Source organism: Xenopus laevis, chromosome 8L (genome assembly GCF_017654675.1).
Source record: "Xenopus laevis strain J_2021 chromosome 8L, Xenopus_laevis_v10.1, whole genome shotgun sequence".
Classification (NCBI taxonomy): domain Eukaryota; kingdom Metazoa; phylum Chordata; class Amphibia; order Anura; family Pipidae; genus Xenopus; species Xenopus laevis.
The window spans coordinates 16161903-16182122 of NC_054385.1; the positions used below are offsets into that span (position 1 = coordinate 16161903).

The window sequence follows — 20220 nt, forward strand, 5'->3', positions numbered from 1 at the left end:
GCAGCGTAGTCCAGGACGGATTTCTTTTATGAAGAATCCCACAGCAGCCACTGAAATGGTGTTTCTTAATTTTGTATTTGCTTAGATTATTACCTGGATTTGGGTTGCCTGAAGTGCTACAAGCGTATTTCCAGACCTGATGAACTCCATAGCAGATGTTTGCATTGCGTTCTTTTCTCATTAACACATTTACAATTTCACCAAGCTCAGATTAGATATTTTTAGACCCTACATGGAAGCTGCAAAAGGTTTAAAGGTGCAATCCCACACAAGGAGGGATAGGAACAGAAAAAGCATAGCAACAAAGCCAAGGGAACAATGTAGCGCCGGTTACTATGTTGCAGTGATAATGAACTAAAGGTCAAATTCAGCTTTAAAAAAATTAAATATAATCCTCAAGGTTGTCTTTTTAGCCGCTTACCTGCCAGAGAGTGGAAATTCTAAGGTGCCAACTGACAGGGACCTGGCAGCCAACGCTGATAAACTTTTTACATGTTATTGTTTAATATCTGCCACATCACATGCTTACTGGCAACATGCGGTATGCTGACATCAAACGGCCCTGGCAGGGAAGGGGTTAAATGTCGAGAAAAAGACACGCAGCACAGGTTGGTGCTCCTAAATGGATTTGTAGGGCAGGCACAAATAAAGCATACAATGAGAGCTCAGGGTAAAAATGACAACTACTTGTAGTAAAAGCACCTGTATCTTTTTTACTTCCATTTTGCACAAGCTAAACATCTCTACTACTTCATGCGGTACACCCTTTTCCACTACCACTACTTTCTTTCCAACCAGAATTTAGGCAACCCCTGGGTAGATCAAATACCTACACACCGCTTAATATATTTGATTTAACATAGAAAGCTTCAACAACTTTTCCTTAATGGTGATTAGGCCCACACATGACATGAACAAAAATATCCTGAACTAAACCTATATTAAAAGAACAACTGGCTGGACTGGTGGGCTGAAACTAGCCAATTGGGATTAACCAATTACTTTTAAGGATTTGGTTGGAGGTTTTTTGTTTTTTTTGGAGGGAGCAGGAGGTGCCTCTATCAAATGTTTTCTAATAAATACAATAATAAATACACTTTAAAATGACTTTTTTGTGCCAACCGAACTAAATCATTAAAGGAATTGTAAGGAATAAGTGAAAAGGGATTTTCAGGTAGGACTGCACCTTTATATTGTAAGAGTAGTAACGGATGCAGCTTGCAAAGCATATGGAGTTTTAGCCATAACATTTCAATGTAAACATCTGCTCCAAGCTCACATATATAAATATATATCGGAAAGAAATAAGATAAATGAGTGGTTATGAAGAACTGACCAGTCTGAAAGGCTGTAGAATGTGCTGGCTTGAAAAAAACTTGTCTAGTTTTGGATGTTTTTAAACAAAATCATTGAAGCCCTCGGACAACAATGTCTAATAGAACTATAGAACAGACTAGTTTAAGTGACCCACATGAAGAATAAGACCTGGATTGGACAATGCTGTCTTTATCACTCATCCAAACACACATTGAAGTCAGTCTAGTGAAATGGAGGCTAGTGGCCAGCATACTTTTTAGGTAAAATGTTGCATTTTGCGTCACTTGGTACCTGTGGCAGCTAAGAGCATTATCATGGTTATAAGCACACCTTTTAAAAATAGGCTACCTCAAATACAATACTTTATTTATAGAGCCAGAAAAAGGGGAACATGTTATCCGGCTGCACAAGGGGGTCACCATTTTGGATTTTGTTAGGAGTGTCGGTGACACTGCACGTGCTCAGTTGCTCTGGGCAGTTGTTGAGACAATAAGCTTAGGGTTAGCTGCAAAATCATCAAGCACCTATTGCAGAAGTGGATACTACAGGCTTGAATGGTTAATTCAGATGCAATTGCACTGGCTTCTGCCATGTAATGAGAATACGAATTATACTGCCTTGTATAAGGTCACCCTGCTAATTGGAGAGTGACCATTACACAGCAGATCTGTCTAAAGTCCATGCTGCCCACCAGAAACTTTTGCTTTTTTTCTGAAGATGCATGGTATATTAGATATACGTTTAAAGTGGGGCATGTCAAGGTGGACATCTCCTTTAATGAAGGCTGGTTTTCAGTTCTTATCTCTCAATAGAGGCCCTCCTTCATTCTATCACCTGGTTAAGGTAAGTTAATCTCTAAGCAACCAGACAGTCGCAGAAATCTGAAACCGAAAAGGAGCAGAAAAAACACTTTCAAACCCCCACAGAAAATAAAAAAATGATAATAAATTGTAACTTGTTCTACACTGTAGAATATTAACTAGCAGATTCACTGAATTACAGTATATAGTCGACTGCCAAGTTATTTTATATGGAAATTTAGAAGATATTTTTTTTCTGTTTGCTCATGTAGAAACACAGAATTTCCTCTCTAGTTTCCTTGGTTGCACTCGGAAAAATATGACTTGATTTTCTTGAAGGGCAAGGATCGCCCAGACATGGCCTTGCCTTATTTTGTTAATTGTGTGTATGGATTATGCTGTACACTCCCAATGGCCAGTGTTTCTATGCAACCCCCTAAATTACATTTTGTACTCCATCTGTGTGTTATCTCTTCAAAGGAGAAGGAAACCCCCTAGATGCAAAAATACCTCCCCCCTCCCGTGTTGCCCACTTCCCTCCTGGCCTACCTGTCTCCCTGGGAAAATGCCCCTAACTTGTTACTCACCCCTCTGCGCAGGTCCTGTCCATGGAGTTCACAGGCGCCGCCTTCTTCCTGCATTTACCGGTATGGATCTACTGCACATGCGCCGAAAGTCACAAAGTTTTCCGATTTCACTTTGTGACTTTTGGCGCATGCGCAGTAGATCCGTACCTGTAAATGCTCCAACTGCATATACGCCAAAAACGCCGGTCAAAGCAGGAAGAAGACTGCTTGGGAGAAGATGGCATCTGTGAACTCTGTGGAAAGGACCTGCGTAGAGGGGTGAGTAACAAGTTAGGGCCGTTTGCCCGGGGGGACAGGTAGGCCAGGGGGGAGGAGGGAGGGGGGGAACAAAGGGGAGGGATTTTTGCACCTAGGGGGTTTGGTATTTGAACTAAATAAAATTGTGGTTACCGGTAAGTACCGTAATTTCCTGCGGTCGCTCACGTCACTTTAGGGCGCGGAGTAAATCGGCGTGATGATGGAGGTGCTGCGGCACGCAGAAGAGCGCACTAGCCGCGGGTGCAGGAGGGACTCCGGTCAGAAGCGCAGCCATCTGTTTCTGGGAAGAGGCACGCTGCGTCAGAGCCTTGCAGCTCCGTAGTCGCGTCGATCAGCTAGGTAAGATTATACTGATTGGGTGCTGAAAAACTCGACTTATACTCGAGTATATACGGTAACTGATACATTTTGAAAAAAACATGTTTTCCTATGACAGTATCCCTTTAACAACCTGACCACTCTCATCCAAGAAATTTGCAATAAGAGAATTTTTAAAGGTGTGCTTAGAAACCAGATATCCAACGGTGTATACCAAACATTTAGTAGATTGACTTCTAGGCCCATTCGCCCAGCACAGTTGTACAGCCAGTCAGGACCTGTGTGCAGAATCCTAACAGAAGAACACATGAAAGGATCATGGGCGAGGGCAAGAGGAGAACGACTTGCATCAGACTGTCTTGTACATTAACATTATTAGAATGAAGTGTCTTCATGCTCTGCATGGTAGCTGGATCCATCCATTTCTAGAGAAGCTTCCATGTATATAGCCAGCTAAGGGACCAGCTACACCGCAATAGCTTAACTTTAATCACAATATGTCTCTGTATCACACAGACCAGCAGCTCTATAAAGAAATTTACTATTTTTGTATAAAGAAACAGAATTTGCTTAGCAATGCAAAGTTGGATCAAATTAATGGAATATAGCACAGATGGCCATCTCAACATTGATATATATATTCAATAAGTGCAGAGCCAAGCAAACTTGAATTTCCACCTATCAAGGCAAAAATATCTTTGATAAATCCTCATCTCAAACTGCCCATCCATGTGTGCTTCTTTATGGACACCCATAAAACACATGTGACGGTTACCAAGGTCAAATTTAAAAACTAGGGCCTGAGAGCTCTGCAATGTAGTCAGACAGACACATTAACCTGGGGGTTATACACAAAGGCATTGCCAATTCTGTTTTAATATTCCAGGTACAGGTATAGAACAGTAACTTATCAACTATTGGAATTTATTTGGAAGCAAAACCAGCCTATTGGGTTTATTTAGGGGCAGATTAACCAAAGGTCGAAGTTAAAATTCCGAATTTTCGAGTTTTTAAAGTGTAATTCGACTAGGAAATTGTTTATTTGATATATCATGTACTGGCCATTTAAGAATTTGATTATTTGCCACCTTAAATCTGCCGAATTGCTGTTTTAGCCTATGGGGGGGGGGGGGAAGGGCGTCCTGGGATCAATTTGGAGTTGTTTGCAGCCTTCCTAAAAATCAAGTTTTTTTTTGAGAAAAAACTTGAATTGAATTTGAATTTGCAGGTCGATCCCATTCACCTGAATTTGATAAATTATATTAATGTTTTTTTTTTCTGAATTTCATTTTCATGGGAGTTTATGGAAGTTTTTACAGACTCCTATGAACTCAAACTCGAAATTCGACCCTTGATAAACCTGCCCCTTAAGTTTTCATGATTTTCTAGTAGGCTTAAGGTATCTAGATCCAAATTACAGAATGATACATTATACCGGAAAACTGCAGGTACCGAGCATTCTGGATAACAGGTCCCATACCTGTACTTAAAACACAGAATCTGTCCGAAAATGGTCCGAAATGGACTCAAGCGTTTTACATTTAACTTGCAATTCTTACTAGAGTGAATCTGCAAAGTATTTTCCTATCTAGAATTTTAAAATTCTAGATAGGAAAATACTTAGCATATTCACTCTGTGCGCTGCTATAGTGTGCGCCAAGTCCACAAATTTTATGGTGATAATAAAATACTTCTGTTTAGCTAGCAAAAATGTTACTATCTAGTGAGGGGTCCCTAACCTTTTTTTTTTTTTTTTACCTGTGAGCCACATTTAAATTTATATAGTTGGGGAGCAACACAAGCATGCCAAGTAAGTGCTGTAATTGGCTATTTTGGAATTCTTATGTTGACTGGCAGCCCACAGGAGGCTTTGTTTGGCAGTACACCTGGTTTTTATACAACCAAAAGTTGCCTCCAAGCCGGGAATTCAAAAGTGAGCACCTGTTTTGAGGCCACTGGGAGCAACATCATGTTTCTCGCTAGCCCCTGATTGGGGGAAATGATCTAATGTACCACTTTCCTAATGCGAGAAGCAAGCTCCATTCATGACACAGGTGTGCAAAACAGAACGCCCTGGGCATGTTATTGCAGACACCCTGGGGACACTAATTCAAATGAGCTAGAAAAAGTTTAGCTTTTTGTTATCCTGATGCACTTGTAGCCATATGGTGGTCAGCATTTCCGACCAGAGATTTTCTCAGAACTCCCCAGCCAGCCAGGCTGGCTCGGAAAATACTTACGGGGGAGTGTAATTAAAGTCGCAAAGAGCAAAACAATTCGCACCAATAAGACTAAAAATCCACATCTCCCACATGTAATATTGTTCTGTAAACTGTTATTACATTGCGAATTTTAATTGTGCACTCTTAAGAAGTGCTTGAAGGTGTCGTAATCTTTAGGAGCAAACATAACGACTTTTTCATTAAGAAGTTTTATTACATTGACTGTGCATTCGTGCAAAAAATTTCCAAACAGTCTTCCACTGTCGGAAAACAGTTAAACGGTTTCCAGGTTCGCAAAAACTATATTAAATTCGGGCAAAGCTAAATTTGTTCGCCCAAAGGCATAACTTTTCGCATTGAGAATAGTTTTTCCGTTAGCGACTTTTTATTACATTTCCCCGTAAGAGTAGTATTTATAATAGAAAGTTTGAACTGACAGCTTTCTGTTTTCAGGAGTACAAAACGTATTTAAAGGGGGTAATTCACATTAAGGGGGTTATTTATCAAAGGTTGAGTCATGTTTTTGGCAAAAAAAAAGTTTTCGAGGGTAGTTCCTGCAAAAAGCTTGAATCTAAAAATACTCCAGCTAAAACCTGTTGAGGTCCTGTAGTCAATGTCAATGGCAGAGGTTATATCTGATAACTTTATGTTTTCATACTTGCACATTTGTCAAACGAAATGGCTTCTGATCTTTAAACAAAAGATAAGACATAGCGGAGCCTGAGTAAAGCCACACAGCAAAGAAATATGCAATAATAGGGAATTATCCTGTAAGTGCACCCCTTATAACCCATACACTTAGCATTTGTAGGCACTTTCTAATACCTGCTCTGAGTGAGATTCAAGTATTTTATGTCCCATGGTTCTCCTGCCTGGTGGTCCAAATGATGCATAAGGTAAGCTGCCAGGTAACAACTACGCCAGCAACAACTCAAGAGTGGAAAGATGTGGGGAAAATGTTTTTTGTACCTTGCCACTATTTAGTATAGAAGCCCTCTGGTCTGTATATTCTAGTTAAACATATTTTTTGCATCCAGTTCACAAACTCTGGTCTTCCTATGTGCGATGCAGAGAAATACTGTGATATTATTCATGATGTCAACAAACGGCCATGCAAACAGTTCGTAGATACAAATGTGTACAAAATAGCAAATGCAGTAGTGTCCCATTACATGACAGAACCATAAAACCAGACAGTAATGTCAGTCCATGAAGACACAAGCGTCATTCTGACTTCATGAAATACACACAGGACAGGTCCACTGCACCTACGCTGCTCAGTGTTGTTAGGGTATTGATTAGCGTAGTCCAACCATAGCTGGGGAAATATTGGTCAGTTATAGTCTAATTGTAATCGAGGCAGATATTAAAAATATATAATCGCAGGGGAATGCACATACAATACACACATCCTGAGAGAGAATCTTGAAGCAACCGGTATGCTAAAATGTTTTCTTTTACATTTTCGAAGAGTATAATCTGTAATTAACCAGAAGGTCCTGCTCGATATTATAGAGTAATAAGTCTGCTGGCCCCTTCAACAGGATGTTCTTATGATACTGAAGGCAAGAGCGTTCACATTACAAGCAATATTACATGCTATCTTTGAAAGCAATTACTGCAACCTTTTTTCTTTATGAATCATACCTATAATGAGGATGGAAATCATCCACTTCCAGGTATAGATTCTACTCACAATGAAGTTCTACTCCACAAACATTTGACCCTGTTTGACATCTGTATTGTCAGTGTCGGACTGGCGCACCGGGAACCAAAAAAACTCCCGGTGGGCCCAGGTGTCAGTGGGCCTCTTGCTTCTAACCATTTGGCCTATTTCATGGTCATTCATTATTTCTTAGGCTTAATAATGGACGTATAGAGTATATTAAGTAGATATAAAAGACTAGGAGAATAAAGAGGTTAAGTGGGAAGAGGAAAAATAATAGTTTGGAAAGTGGGCCCATGGTCTAAGGTTTTCTGGTGGGCCCCTGGCATCCCAGTCTGACACTGTGTATTGTATAGGCATTCCCTTTGTTTACAAAATAAAAACATTGAATTCCAGCAATTATTTTTTAATTAAGAAGTTCTCCCAGATGGCCCCACCTGTGTGTTAACTGACCAACATTTGACACTGTATAGCTGATGTTTGTGGGAAGGACAGAAAGAGTAGAGGGTGGGGCTAGAGATGTCAGGAGCGACAGGGAGTCCATCTTGCCCAGGTGGGCTGGCTGCCTCGGTTGATATGACAGAGTGTGGCCTGTTGGTCAAAGGCATAGGTCCAGTGTTGCTTGGCAAGTTTGCAGGGGACAGGCTTAAGAAGCTGAAGCAAATATTACAGACCATAAAATAGGATAGGGGGAAAAAAAACAGAAATAAAAATCATGGTCACATTAGAGCGTTACATATGACTTACCCAACCTCATGGCTGCTACAAACAATAAAAGTCACTGAAGTTTTATTTTCAAAGTCAGCTATAAACAGGTCAACAAGTTAAATATGAAATAAGCACAGGTTATCCAATAATTCCAACATACAAACTGCCTGGAAACTGCACTGAGGTTGTGTAAACAAATATCTTGTTTCAAACTACAGCACAAAAGGGGGAAAATACATGGCAAAGTTAAACTCTTTAAAATGTGTGTAACCCACTATATTTATTTCTGTTACAGAGGAGGGTAAATTACAGGCACTTTTGGCAATAATACTAGCAGACGAAAAATAAAAAGTACCTCCACCAGGCCTTTCCTCCTCTTCTCGGAACAGAGGGGAAGAAAGGATGACTTTTAGGGTCAATTTAGGTTCCTTGGAACTTTGAATAAGAAGAGATGACTCCTCCACACATTGTTCCACTTGGAAGGTTTCTTCTGTGATTTTCTGAAATGTAAAAGGGATTCAAGATAACAGGTTGACTGCAAAGACGTATACTTCAGTTTCTGTTTTCTATTAAATATTTTGTAAAATAAACTAGCATACGCTTTTCTGCCATGAAACCAACATTTTAAGCAGCAACACAAAAGTGTTTGATGCAAATGGGGTTGTTCGCCTTCCTTTAGATCAAGCATAAAAAATATAAGGTTGAACTCGGACAAATATTTAGGATAAAAATAATAATGACCATCAAGTTCAAACGTTATCAAGGTAAATCCCGCCGACTACATGATCAGGAAAAAGGAGAAAAGAAACAAACTGAATTCATCTGCCCCCAAGTCTTTAAAGGGATCCTGTCATCGTAAAACATGTTTTTTTCAAAACGCATCAGTTAATAGTGCTACTCCAGCAGAATTCTGCACTGAAATCCATTTCTCAAAAGAGCAAACAGATTTTTTTATATTCAATTTTGAAATCTGGCATGGAGCTAGACATTTTGTCAATTTCCCAGCTGCCCCTGGTCATGTGACTTGTGCCTGCACTGTAGGAGAAATGCTTTCTGGCAGGCTGCTGTTTTTCCTTCTCAATGTAACTGAATGTGTCTCAGTGAGACATGGGTTTTTACTATTCAGTGTTGTTCTTAGACCTACCAGGCAGCTGCTATCTTGTGTTAGGGAGCTGCTATCTGGTTACCTTCCCATTGTTCTTTTGTTTGGCTGCTGGGGGGGAAAAGGGAGGGGGGTGATATCACTCTAACTTGCAGAACAGCAGTAAAGAGTGATTGAAGTTTATCAGAGCACATGACTTGGGGCATCTGGGTAATTGACAATATGTCTAGCCCCATGTCAGATTTCAAAATTGAATATAAAAAAATCTGTTTGCTCTTTTGAGAAATGGATTTCAGTGTAGAATTCAGTTGGAGCAGCACTATTAACTGATTAATTTTGATTAATTTTGCCAGTATCCCTTTAATATAGAGGCTAAATTAAAGCAGACAAAATAAAGTTCAAGTCTGGAAATTGTTTATATGACACCAACACTTTGTACACGTTCTTTCAGCTCATTCAAATAGCACCATCAGGTCCAACAGATCTCAGTGGCACTTGAACATTTTCTTTCACAACTGTCTCCTTAAAAAAAAACAAAGCAGACCTACCAGATCTATTATCCTCTTGAAAAAAGGGCCTGTGATGCCTGAAACATGCCATGTGGATTTCAATAAAGTTGCGCTTTAGCAGTAATCCAGCATTTGTCCTACAGTTCCTTATTATCCATTTCCCAGAGGAGTATCTTGGTTCCAAGGATGGAGTACCAGTGGGACTGTTTTTCTGCACACACCACTCCCTGTCTCTAGCATACAACTTTGTTGTAAAGGAAATGATCCAATTACCAATATCCTAAAAATCAAGTAAAATTTAACAGCTGTCCTTCTTAGAACCTTGCTGGTTTGTATGCATCATACCCTTCTAATGAAAATAATAAACTTTACAGTTATGAAGTTGCCAGGCTGTGACAATAAATTCAGTTTACTTATTGGTATTACATAAGCTTTCCTTCAATCTATAATAAGAGGGAGTCTGAGAAACTTAGAGATTTAATTGCCTGACTTTAATCGAACTAAGTACTCCTAGATGTATTCTATCAGACCCCGGAGTATTGTTTACATTGCACTTGTTGTTTTATTATATGTTCTAAAAGATGCATCTGTCCCCTCTGACTTGTAGTTTTTAAATGCTTTCTTCTTCCTTCCTACTAACTTTTTTACATCTCAGTTAAGACACATAGGTTTGCACTTAATGTATTACATTTCTTTCCTAAGGGAATATATTGAGTAGTAACAGATTAATATTTTAAAATATAACCTATTAGGTTTGTGTTTTTAACTTACAACATATTGTCCTGTGGAAGTAACAATGATATGGAGGAATGTAATAAAATGCAGTAACGTATACAGCCAATCAAATGTCTGGCTCACAGTGCCTGGAGGAAATGTCTAGCTGAGCACCACTCCTGTCATGGTTGGCACCCTAAATCTAGAACCAATGCCAAGCACCCTGGTCTCGGCTCGTGCTTCTGCCTTTAGCAGCCGCCTTTGGCTTTGGGAGGAACCCTCAGCTGCTCAGATGCCGCCAGGTCTTATAACGAGAGGTGCAAGGTGAGGGGTTCTGGACAAGCAGAGTGGCACAACTGAAAACCAGAGTCTTTGGGCAGAAGGTCGTGGTACAAGGCGTTAGGCAATAGAGTAGTCAGATCAGACCGGGTCGAGGCAGGTAGAGAATAAACATAGTCAGGCAGGCAAGGGTCAAAACCAGGAAGTCAATCAGAAGGATTAGGCAGAAGAGGTAGTCGAATATCAGGCAAGGGTCAGGATACAGGAGTTCAGAATCGTCAAAAGCCAGGCAGAGGTCAAAACAGGAGTAAACCTATAATGTGCAAGGTCTGAAAGCCCGAATGAGCTTTATATAGCGCTTGATGTTCGCGCCATAGTGAGCCGGCGTCAGTACGTCAGCGTCAATATTAAGAACGAGACGTGGGCGCGTGCCCTAAGTAACCAACATGGCAGCCGAAGAGGGGCGGCGTGGCGGGCGTCCCCGCCATACCACTGGACCACCAGGGTGTGTGTTTTTTATTACAACTCCATATTGACCAGTGCACCTCCTTTCTGCACTTTAGCTTCATAACTGGGTGCAAGTATGCTGCAGATAAATTAAAACACTGACATAGTGTTTAAATTCTTTTATGTATAAATTTTCATTGAGAAAATGTACAGTCATGAATTAACCTTTTATATCATAACAATATTGTCTTTTAGGATGATGGCAGGCAGTATCGGACTGTCCCATCGTGATACCAGGAAAAGTCCCGGTGGGCCCAGGTGTCAGTGGGCCCTTGTGCTGCTAAAAATTTGGCCTATTTCATGGCCATTCCCTATTTCTATGAGAAAAAGAGGCTAAATAGAAGGAATACTCAATTATAGTATGCAAAGAAAAGAGATTTGGAGAATAGAGGTTGAGTGAGGAGAGGAAGAATAATAGTACTTAAAGTAGGCCCCTGGTGTAAGGTTTTTTGGGTGGGCCCCTGGTGTCCCAGTACGACACTGACACAGGTCACAATTTTACCATAAATATTTCTATGTGGGCATAGGGGATGTTAGTATGGGGGAGCCACCAAATGAAGAGGGAAAAAACTACCGATACGGTTTCATATTGTTCTACATGCACCAAAATTTATCATTTGGATCTGAAATAGGTATTCCATGGAGACCATATCAATCTGATCCATTAATAAGGCTTTTACATACAAAAGATTCTGTATTATGTTTATTCTTTTTACTATCCCATGAGCCATAATGGAAATTTGTAACCATTGTTTTGCTACATTAATTCTAGCCATTCCAATGATTTGGGACAGTTTTTTTGTGGTTTATTTAAATCCACCATCTAAAGGATTAAGTAGCATATCTGTACGAAGAGAGTGCATTGTGGGTATAAGTATACTATGAAGCTGGGAATTCTGAAGAATGTTATGTCATGTTTGAACTGTATGAGCTAGCACCGAACTGGTTAGGGATCCTTTTTTTAGTTGTGTTAGCACATACAACAAACTTGACAGCATATTTGTGGGTGGGTAAGAGTGTTTTGAAATGGACCCAACTAGTTTCCTTGTAAGGTAAATGCCGCTTTTGTGTTTCATTCACTTTTCTTGATTTTTTCTCCAAAATCTTTTTTTTAAAATTTATTCACAAAAGGTTATCCACATAGATTTGGTGGCAAGTGTTTTTATATTCTTGCAGTGAAAACCAAGCCCCCACATGCCATGGTCTCTTTTACCCACTATCCCTACAGAATGGGGCTTTAATTGCACCAACCAATGATATACTGCCTGTACCTTGATCACTCATTTAAGGAAGGGATGAACAAAAGAAAATTGTGTAGCATGGATACTTTAAATTATTGCTACACTGCAGAATTTATTTCGTAAGGGATGCTTAGGTTACAATAAACTACTCACTCATCATTTTAAAACTAAGCACTTATTAAATTTCCGTGCTTTACTGCTTGAATCAATATAAATGTTCCCCAGTGTTATCAAATAACACTACAAAACTCTGAGACTGATGTAAAAATAAAAAAGACAAAAGGTACCCAGTCCAGGAGAAGATGCCTAAGAATGCAAAGAGTGTGAGTGCCCATCAACTTACAGGTATGGAAGCTATCTTCAAACCTATTACTCAATAAGACCCAAAATACAAGAAATAATCTTTAATATTTAGGCAAACAATTCTTATTTTTTTCTCTAATTTTGTTTTTCCTTCTTGATGGTAACTCATATAAGCATAAATCGATGTAAATGCAGGAACAATTCTATTGTGCTTGTTTAGTTTTTATTTTAATCATTACATTTATGGTCATTGTTGAAGATGAACTTAAGGAAAGAAAAGGATTGATGTTCAATTGAGGTTTTTAAGAAAGACAAAGCTCACCTGAATTTGTAGGGGGAGGTTTTCTGCAACTGTGGTTAACAGCCTTGTTGATGGCTTTTCCTTACACAAGAGAACCAGCTCTAAATCCATATCATCTTTTATTAGCAACCCTTTGGCAACCAGGCCAATTCTCATGACTCCACATAGCACTTTGCCACTTTCATCCCTAAAATAAAACAAAAAACAAAATCAGACATTTATTTGGTTCACGAAAAATTCAAATGCACACCATAACAAACAGAAGAGGTGTCTCACTGCTTCATGACCACTTAACTTCTTCTAAGGACCATGGTTGCTACATTTTGATATGCAAAGTCTGGGGAGACATTGATATTTCAGAGTGGGCTGGTTTTAGTGGTGTTCATCCAGACAACCCTTGTGAAACCTGGGCAAAAACTGGCAGCAACCCTAGCTCCACCCTCCTAAAGCACAGGAGGTGTAGAATAACTGGGGAATATCTTTTTTATGGGATGAAGCTATTGGCACACAAGGCATTAAAGTTGCAGAGAGTACCCTGCTAGTTTATTCTGCGTAAATGCAACGTTTCGGGGACATGCACCTTTAAGGGGCGTGTCTGCGAAACATTGCATTTCCGCAGACTAAACAAGCAGGGTATCCCTGCAACTTTAATGCCTTGTGTGCCGATATCTTCTTCACAGACTGTTTGTGAGGCTGCCGGATCCTCTAATATTGTGCACCTGGCTCATCTGAATAAGGGTAGGACTACATGGACGTTTTCGGCACAATCCGACGCGCTGCAGCGTCTGCATCCGACAGTCGTTTTGCATCGGATCAATGCTGCGACACCATGCGACAATGCATTCACTTACCTTATTTTTGTTGAATGCGACTTGTCGCAGGGCGTCAGATCGCGCCGAAAATTTCCATGTAGTCCTACCCTAAGGGTGCGCGACTGTTCAATTTTCTTATGTGAGAATATCCTTTTTATACCATACTCTTACAAAGAAACATACAAACAGATATCTCATTTAGCATAATATATGCACATTATTTAAAATTCAAAGTATTATTTCGTCAAATTGCTTATGGACTAAATGAAGGTTTGCTATGTGGAATTGATGTATCATTGTTTAGAATTGTGTTATTATAGATGGTATCACTCTCTGGCTTGCTTTCTTTACAGTGTGAGTGGGATTACAATCAACCCCCTTTGAAAGAAACATTATAAGGAAAATCTATAAATTAAAAAACAAATAATATGGTACTTCCTCAGTAATGAGGCTACAAAAAAATAAGAGATGGCTACTCTTTTACAGTTTATGGCACATTGAGCAGTTTTCTAGAAATTCATCCCACTGCCTCCAACTAGAGCAGGAGGTTCCCATTATAGTTAATGGGAGACAACATAGGAAAAAAAACTCAATGCTGCCTCCTATCAACTATAATGGAAACGTCCTGTATCATTGTGTACCAGGCTGTGGTATTAATCGAGATATACAGAACAAGAATGAATGATATAGGTAATGGACCCCTAATCCAGATATTCAGAATCACAAATAACCAAGGACACCATGAGGCTCAAAAAATATCCACTCCAAAACAGTGATATGGCCAGACATCCCCCAACTACCTAAAATGAATAAATAGTATAGGTACTGGATCCCTTCACTGCTAGCCAAGTATAAGTAAAGGTCCCCATAGACTCGAAGATTCTTCTTGCCAAACGACCGATTTTAGGGAAGTCCGACCAATCCTTCTAAATTATCGTGCGGTTAGTGATATTCGAATGATCGTACATCTTACGATTTTTCGGCCGACATCTATCAGGAAATTGATCGGCCAGGTCAAAAAATCTTTGTCGGTCCCAGTGCAATCTATCTATGTTTGCAGAAAATCGTGGTCTCTCGATGAGGATCGGATCTTTTAAAAATCAATGGCCAGCTTTAGGCCCGCAACCTGCTCTCAGATCCAGACAGATTTGAAAATGCCATTTCTTTGCTTTTTCTTACTTTTGATCCAGAAGAGAAGAGGAGATGGGACAATTAAAACTGAAAGTCTCATACCTCCTTAGTGATTGGGCAGCACTAAACTAAAATAATTTTAGCATAGCACTTGTGAGGAATATTCAAGGTCCCCATACCTGTATGTGAAGTCAAATCAATGCTTTAAATTTCTTTTCATTCCAAAAAAAAGTGTGCAGTGTTTATGGAATTATATATTAATGTCAGCATAAAACACCTATTCAACATTTTCATTGAAAACATGTAATTGTGCGGGTAATCAAATGCACACACGTTTTACAATTGTTAAAGGTATCATTATAACATTTATAAGAAACACCTGCACACAAAGCATAAGAGTTTGTCAGACGTAGAATGGTAAACAGTGTCAATACCAACTGCAAGGCTATTATTTACATCATGTAGAGAAATTACAACATCGCACTGGGAGGATTATTCTACCTGAGCTATGAATAACAGGTTACTCTCAGGGGTGGATGGTGCTTAGTCTGCAGGAAGCAGTGCTAAAGCATTTATTTATTACACTAAAACAAGGCTCATCTGCTGTGTCAGCCTTATGCTTTTTCCTTAGGCACACAGGATAGGGATTTGCAAACAGGCATATTCAGTGGTATTACAAGTAAAGTTTTGTTTTCACTTTTATTTTTAACTTGTTCATTATTGACTTAAGGGAGGGTAATGCATCAGTGTTTGTAGATGATACAAAACTATCCAGCCCGATCAATTCCATCCAGGATGCGGCATCCTTGCAACAGGATCTTGACAAACTGGCAATCTGGGCAGCTAAGTGGCAGCTGAGAGTCAATGTTGATAAATGTAAATTCATGCACCTGGGATGTAAAAATATCAAAGCCACTTATCCCTTTAATGGGACTGCATTAGGCAAATCGATTATGGAAAAGGACCTTGGAGTCCTTGTAGATGATAAACTTGTCTGTAGCAAGCAATGCCAGTCAGCAGCATCAAGGGCAAATAAGGTCTTGAGCTGTATTAAAAGGGGCATAGAGCCACGGGAGGAGGGGTCATTCTTCCACTTTATAGAGCACTGGTAAGGCCCTTATATATGCTAGAATATGCTGTACAGTTTTGAGCTCCCGTGCTCAAATGGGGTTATCATTGAATTATAGAGGGTGCAGAGAAGGGCAACTAAGCTGGTAAAAGGTATGGAAAATCTCAGCTATGAGGAAAGACTGGCCAAGTTAAAATAGAGGTAAAAGGTTGAACCTGAACTGGACGTGTGTCTTTTTTCGACCTAACTTACTATGTTATATGGATGCTGCATCCTGGATGGAATCTGCAAACACTGATACATTACTTACAATACCCTCCCCTAAGTCATTAATCAACAAGTTAAATATAAATGGACACACAACCAAGCCCTGAGGGACCCCACTAAGAACCTTACTCCAAGTAGAGAATGTCCCATTAACAACCACCCTCTGTAACTGATCCTGTAGCCAGTTTCCTATCCATGAGCAAACAACTTCATTAAGCCCAACAGACCTTAGTTTAGAAAGCAGTCGCTTGTTCGGCACGGTATCAAACGCTTTGGCAAAAACCAAATAGATCACATCTACTGCCCCCCCCCCGTTCAGCATCTTGCTTACCTTATCATAAGAAGCAATCAAATTTGTCTGACATGACCTTTCCTTCATAAAGCCATGCTGATTGGTGCTCATAATGCCATTCACTAGGACAACATTTTGAATGCGATCCCTTAACAAGCTTTCAAATAATTTGCCCACCAAAGATGTCAAACTTACTGGCCTATAATCGCCAGGCTGAGATCGTAATCCTTTTTTAAATATTGGAATGACATCAGCTTTCCTCAAATCCATAGGTGCTATACCAGATTAAAACTCTGCAAATAATTAATCAACTAAGAACTCATTACAAACAGGGGTGCTAGGTGAAAAGTGCCATGTTTTTTGCACATTTGTTCTTCAGGAACCAAATCTAAAGAGTTAAAGAGTTGTGCTTATGTCACATCTAGGATATGCAAGGCAGGAGAGTCGAGGGACACGTGTTAAAGGGGAATCATGTGGGTCGGGGAGATGTTAAATAAAGGTCTCCACTGAGCTGCTAGGGCAGTGCTCTCTTGACAGATTTGCAATTTGCTGCATGATGAGGATGAGCAGTGAACATGGGCAGTGTAACTGGTGAATGTATGGGCTCATTAGAAACACAACTGACTGTCTTTTCATTCCTGAACAATATGAAGCATACCTGGTAAGTCACGTTAGGCTAGGGTTCCCCAACCTTTTTTACCCATCAGCCACATTTAAATTTAAAAAGAGTTGGGGAGCAACATAAGCATTGAAACATGTTCCTGTAGGTGCCAAATAAGGCATGTGATTGACTATTTGGACTATTTGATAGAATATGCAATTTACTATGTAAGCAACTTATATTTTTTTAGTGCATCAAACTTCAGGTAGAATAAGGATTCTTTCTAACCTTAAATTGGCAAAAATGTTAAATACTGCCACATTTTATGGAGTATCTGTATCTTTAAAATTTGAGGGTATACTTTAAGGGAACCGAGAATTTCTAAAAAAAATAAAAAAAAAATAAAAAAAATATATATTAATATTACATCATGACTATAATAATATATTGTAGTATTAATAAAAATAGGTTAGAGCGCTGATTAGAGCTATAACAAATTAAGAAACTATTGCCTTGCTGAATTCCGGCTAAAAAGAGGGTTTTTTTTCTGTTGGCCATCCCAAAGGATATAATGTACTCTAGTAAGAGAAAAAACATAGCTCTTGCTTACAGAGTGATGAAGGATGGGTTATCTATTTCTGCTCTTCTCTCACTTATACTGGGACATGAGAGTTGCAGGCTGATTTTTCCACTAGATAAAGCCAGTTGCAGACTTGGATATAATTCTTTGGAGCAACTCAACCTCTGCAGGTCTATTTCACTTGACCGGAGAAGCACTTAAGAGATTGATTATCAGCTCCTTAGGTTCCCAAACGACTTTTATAATGTGGAATTGAAAACATGTGGAAAACAGCCAAAAAGCTGGAAGCTGTGCTACTGAATATGATCCTTTCCTCAGGGCACACTGACCTAGCAAACATTGGGAAAGCATCAAATTAATGCAAGTTTGTGACCTAAAGCATGATTGCAAATTCATTTCATTAACATTTTCGTTATTTTCACAAGTTTTCTGAAGGCTGTACCTTTAATTCTTAAAGGAACAGTATCAAAAAAATAAGTGTTTTAAAGTAATACAAATATGATGCAGTGTAGCAATGGGGGCAGCCATTCAAAGGAGAAAAGGCTCATGTTACACAGCAGATAAGCTCCGTAGAACATAATGGTTTCATCTGTTCCACTATTTAAGCTGTGCCATATAGCCTTTTTCAATTTCCGCCATTGCTACGCAGCAACTTGTTTATATTAAGTATAGTAGTGTTTCTGAAGCAAACACATACATTTTACCAGTGCAGTCAGGGCCGTTCCTGCCATGAGGCAAGATAAGCACCTTTCCAGTTTCAGACTGGGGGGCCCAGGGCCCACGGGACTACTGTTCGGGGCCGCCCCCCCTACGTGATTCGCAGAGCACGCTCCTGCTTGAGGGCGCCAGTCGGCTCTCCTGCTTAAAAGGCACATGGCGCTGCGTGGCGTTCCTAAGGGAAAAATATTTCTTGTATAATTTGATCGAGAAAATGGTCTGGCCTGGCGGGGGCCCATTAAGGGTCGGGGCCCACGGGGGTTTTTCCCGGCATCCCGCCGGGCCAGTCCGACACTTCACCTTGCTTCAGACCGCAGTGAACGGCCAGTTACAAGGGGCAGCAAAAAGCCGCCTCCTGTAACTTTAAGAGCCAAATTTATGTTTTTTAAACCGGAAATTCGGCTCTGCTAGTGCAGAAAGCGCAGTATGCGCTCGTTGCGCTAGCGATGCAGCCACTTTTGACCCGCTCCAACATTAAACTTTTAAGCGTGGACCAGGAGAGGGGGGCTGCATCGGGGTTGCTGCCTCAGGCGGCAGCAGCCCGCGGATCGTCCCTTAGTGCAGGGCAACACTACATGATATTTTACTTTAAAACACTTTTACTTTTTGGTGTTATTGGTTCTTTAATGTAACATAAACAAAGAAAAGGCATACATAAAAAATAATCTTATTTTAGTAAAAAAGCTATTTATTATATTTGCTTTATGGACAAGAGATAGCTGTGCCTGTAAACACAGGCGTCTTCCAGCCCCCCTCCCGCTCCGTAGTTATAACTTGTAGAGTCGGATCGGGTCGAGGAGGGGCCCAATCGCTAGTGCAGTGAGCGATATTGAGCTTGCTGCATTAGAAGAACTGAATTTCTGTTTTTAAAAAACAGAAATTTGGCTCTTAAAGTTACCAGAGGTGTTTTTTTGCTGCCCCTAGTAACTGGCCACTGCGTGCCGCCTATGGCAAAAATCTCCCCTTGCCTTGTGGCCGAACCGGCCCTGTGTAAACTGTGCATTTTTATGCCAAATAGACTCCTTTATGCCTTCAGACCTACAAGACATTGTAATCTAGAAGAGAATAAAAAGAAAGCTGTGATAGCTAATTTCATTGAAGACCAGCGTATATGCAGCAATACAATTGTTTTTTTTTCCTGTTATTTTCCCTTCATGTTAAAGGAGTGGTTCACCTAACTTTTAGTATGTTATAGAATGGATAATTCTAAGCAACTTTTCATTTTGACTATTTTTTTTTCATAGTTTTTGAATTATTTATTAGTCTTCTCCCGACTCTTTCCAGTTTTCAAATGGGGGTCACTGTTCTGTAAGACTACATATATATTGTTATTGCTACCTTTTATTACTCATATTTCTATTCAGGCCTCTCCTATTCATATTCCAGTCTCTTATTCATATCAATGCATGGTTACTAGGGGAAGTTATAGACCCTTGCAAACTGGAGAGATGCTGAATGAAAAGCTAAATAACTCAAAAATCACAAATAATAAAACCAATGAGTCTATGAAGAAAGACTGGCCAAATTGGGGTTGTTCACGCTGGAGAAGAGGCTCTTAAGGGGTGATATGATAACTATGAATAAAAATATAAGATGATCATACAATATTCTCTCTAATGCTTTATTTACCAGTAGGTCTTTCCAGCTGACATGAGGTCACCCATTCCGATTAGAAGAAAGGAGGTTCCATCTAAATATTTGAATGGGTTTTTTTTACAGTGAGAGCTGTGAAGATGTGGAATTGTGTCCCTGAGTAAGTCGTACAGGCTGATACATTAGATAGCTTTAAGAAGGGGTTGGATGGTGTTTAGCAAGTGAGGGAATACAGGGTTATGGGAGATAGCTCATAGTACCAGTTGATCCAGGGACTGGTCCCATTACCATTTTGGAGTCAGGTAGGAATTGTTTCACCCTCTGAG

General features: G+C 39.8%; 1 protein-coding gene across 9 annotated transcripts in view; it reads right to left on the minus strand.

Annotated features, from left to right (window-relative positions):
• strbp.L (spermatid perinuclear RNA binding protein L homeolog) overlaps positions 1 to 20220 on the minus strand; it is a 121786-nt gene that overhangs the window by 39086 nt on the left and 62480 nt on the right. For 5 of the 9 annotated variants that reach the window (XM_041572058.1, XM_041572055.1, XM_041572060.1 and 2 more), the window contains 3 exons: positions 12854 to 13019; positions 8232 to 8376; positions 7916 to 7930 (listed from right to left, as the gene is read on the minus strand). In XM_041572058.1, the coding sequence (XP_041427992.1) occupies positions 7916 to 7930; positions 8232 to 8376; positions 12854 to 13019 (326 nt within the window). 9 annotated transcript variants of the gene reach the window in all.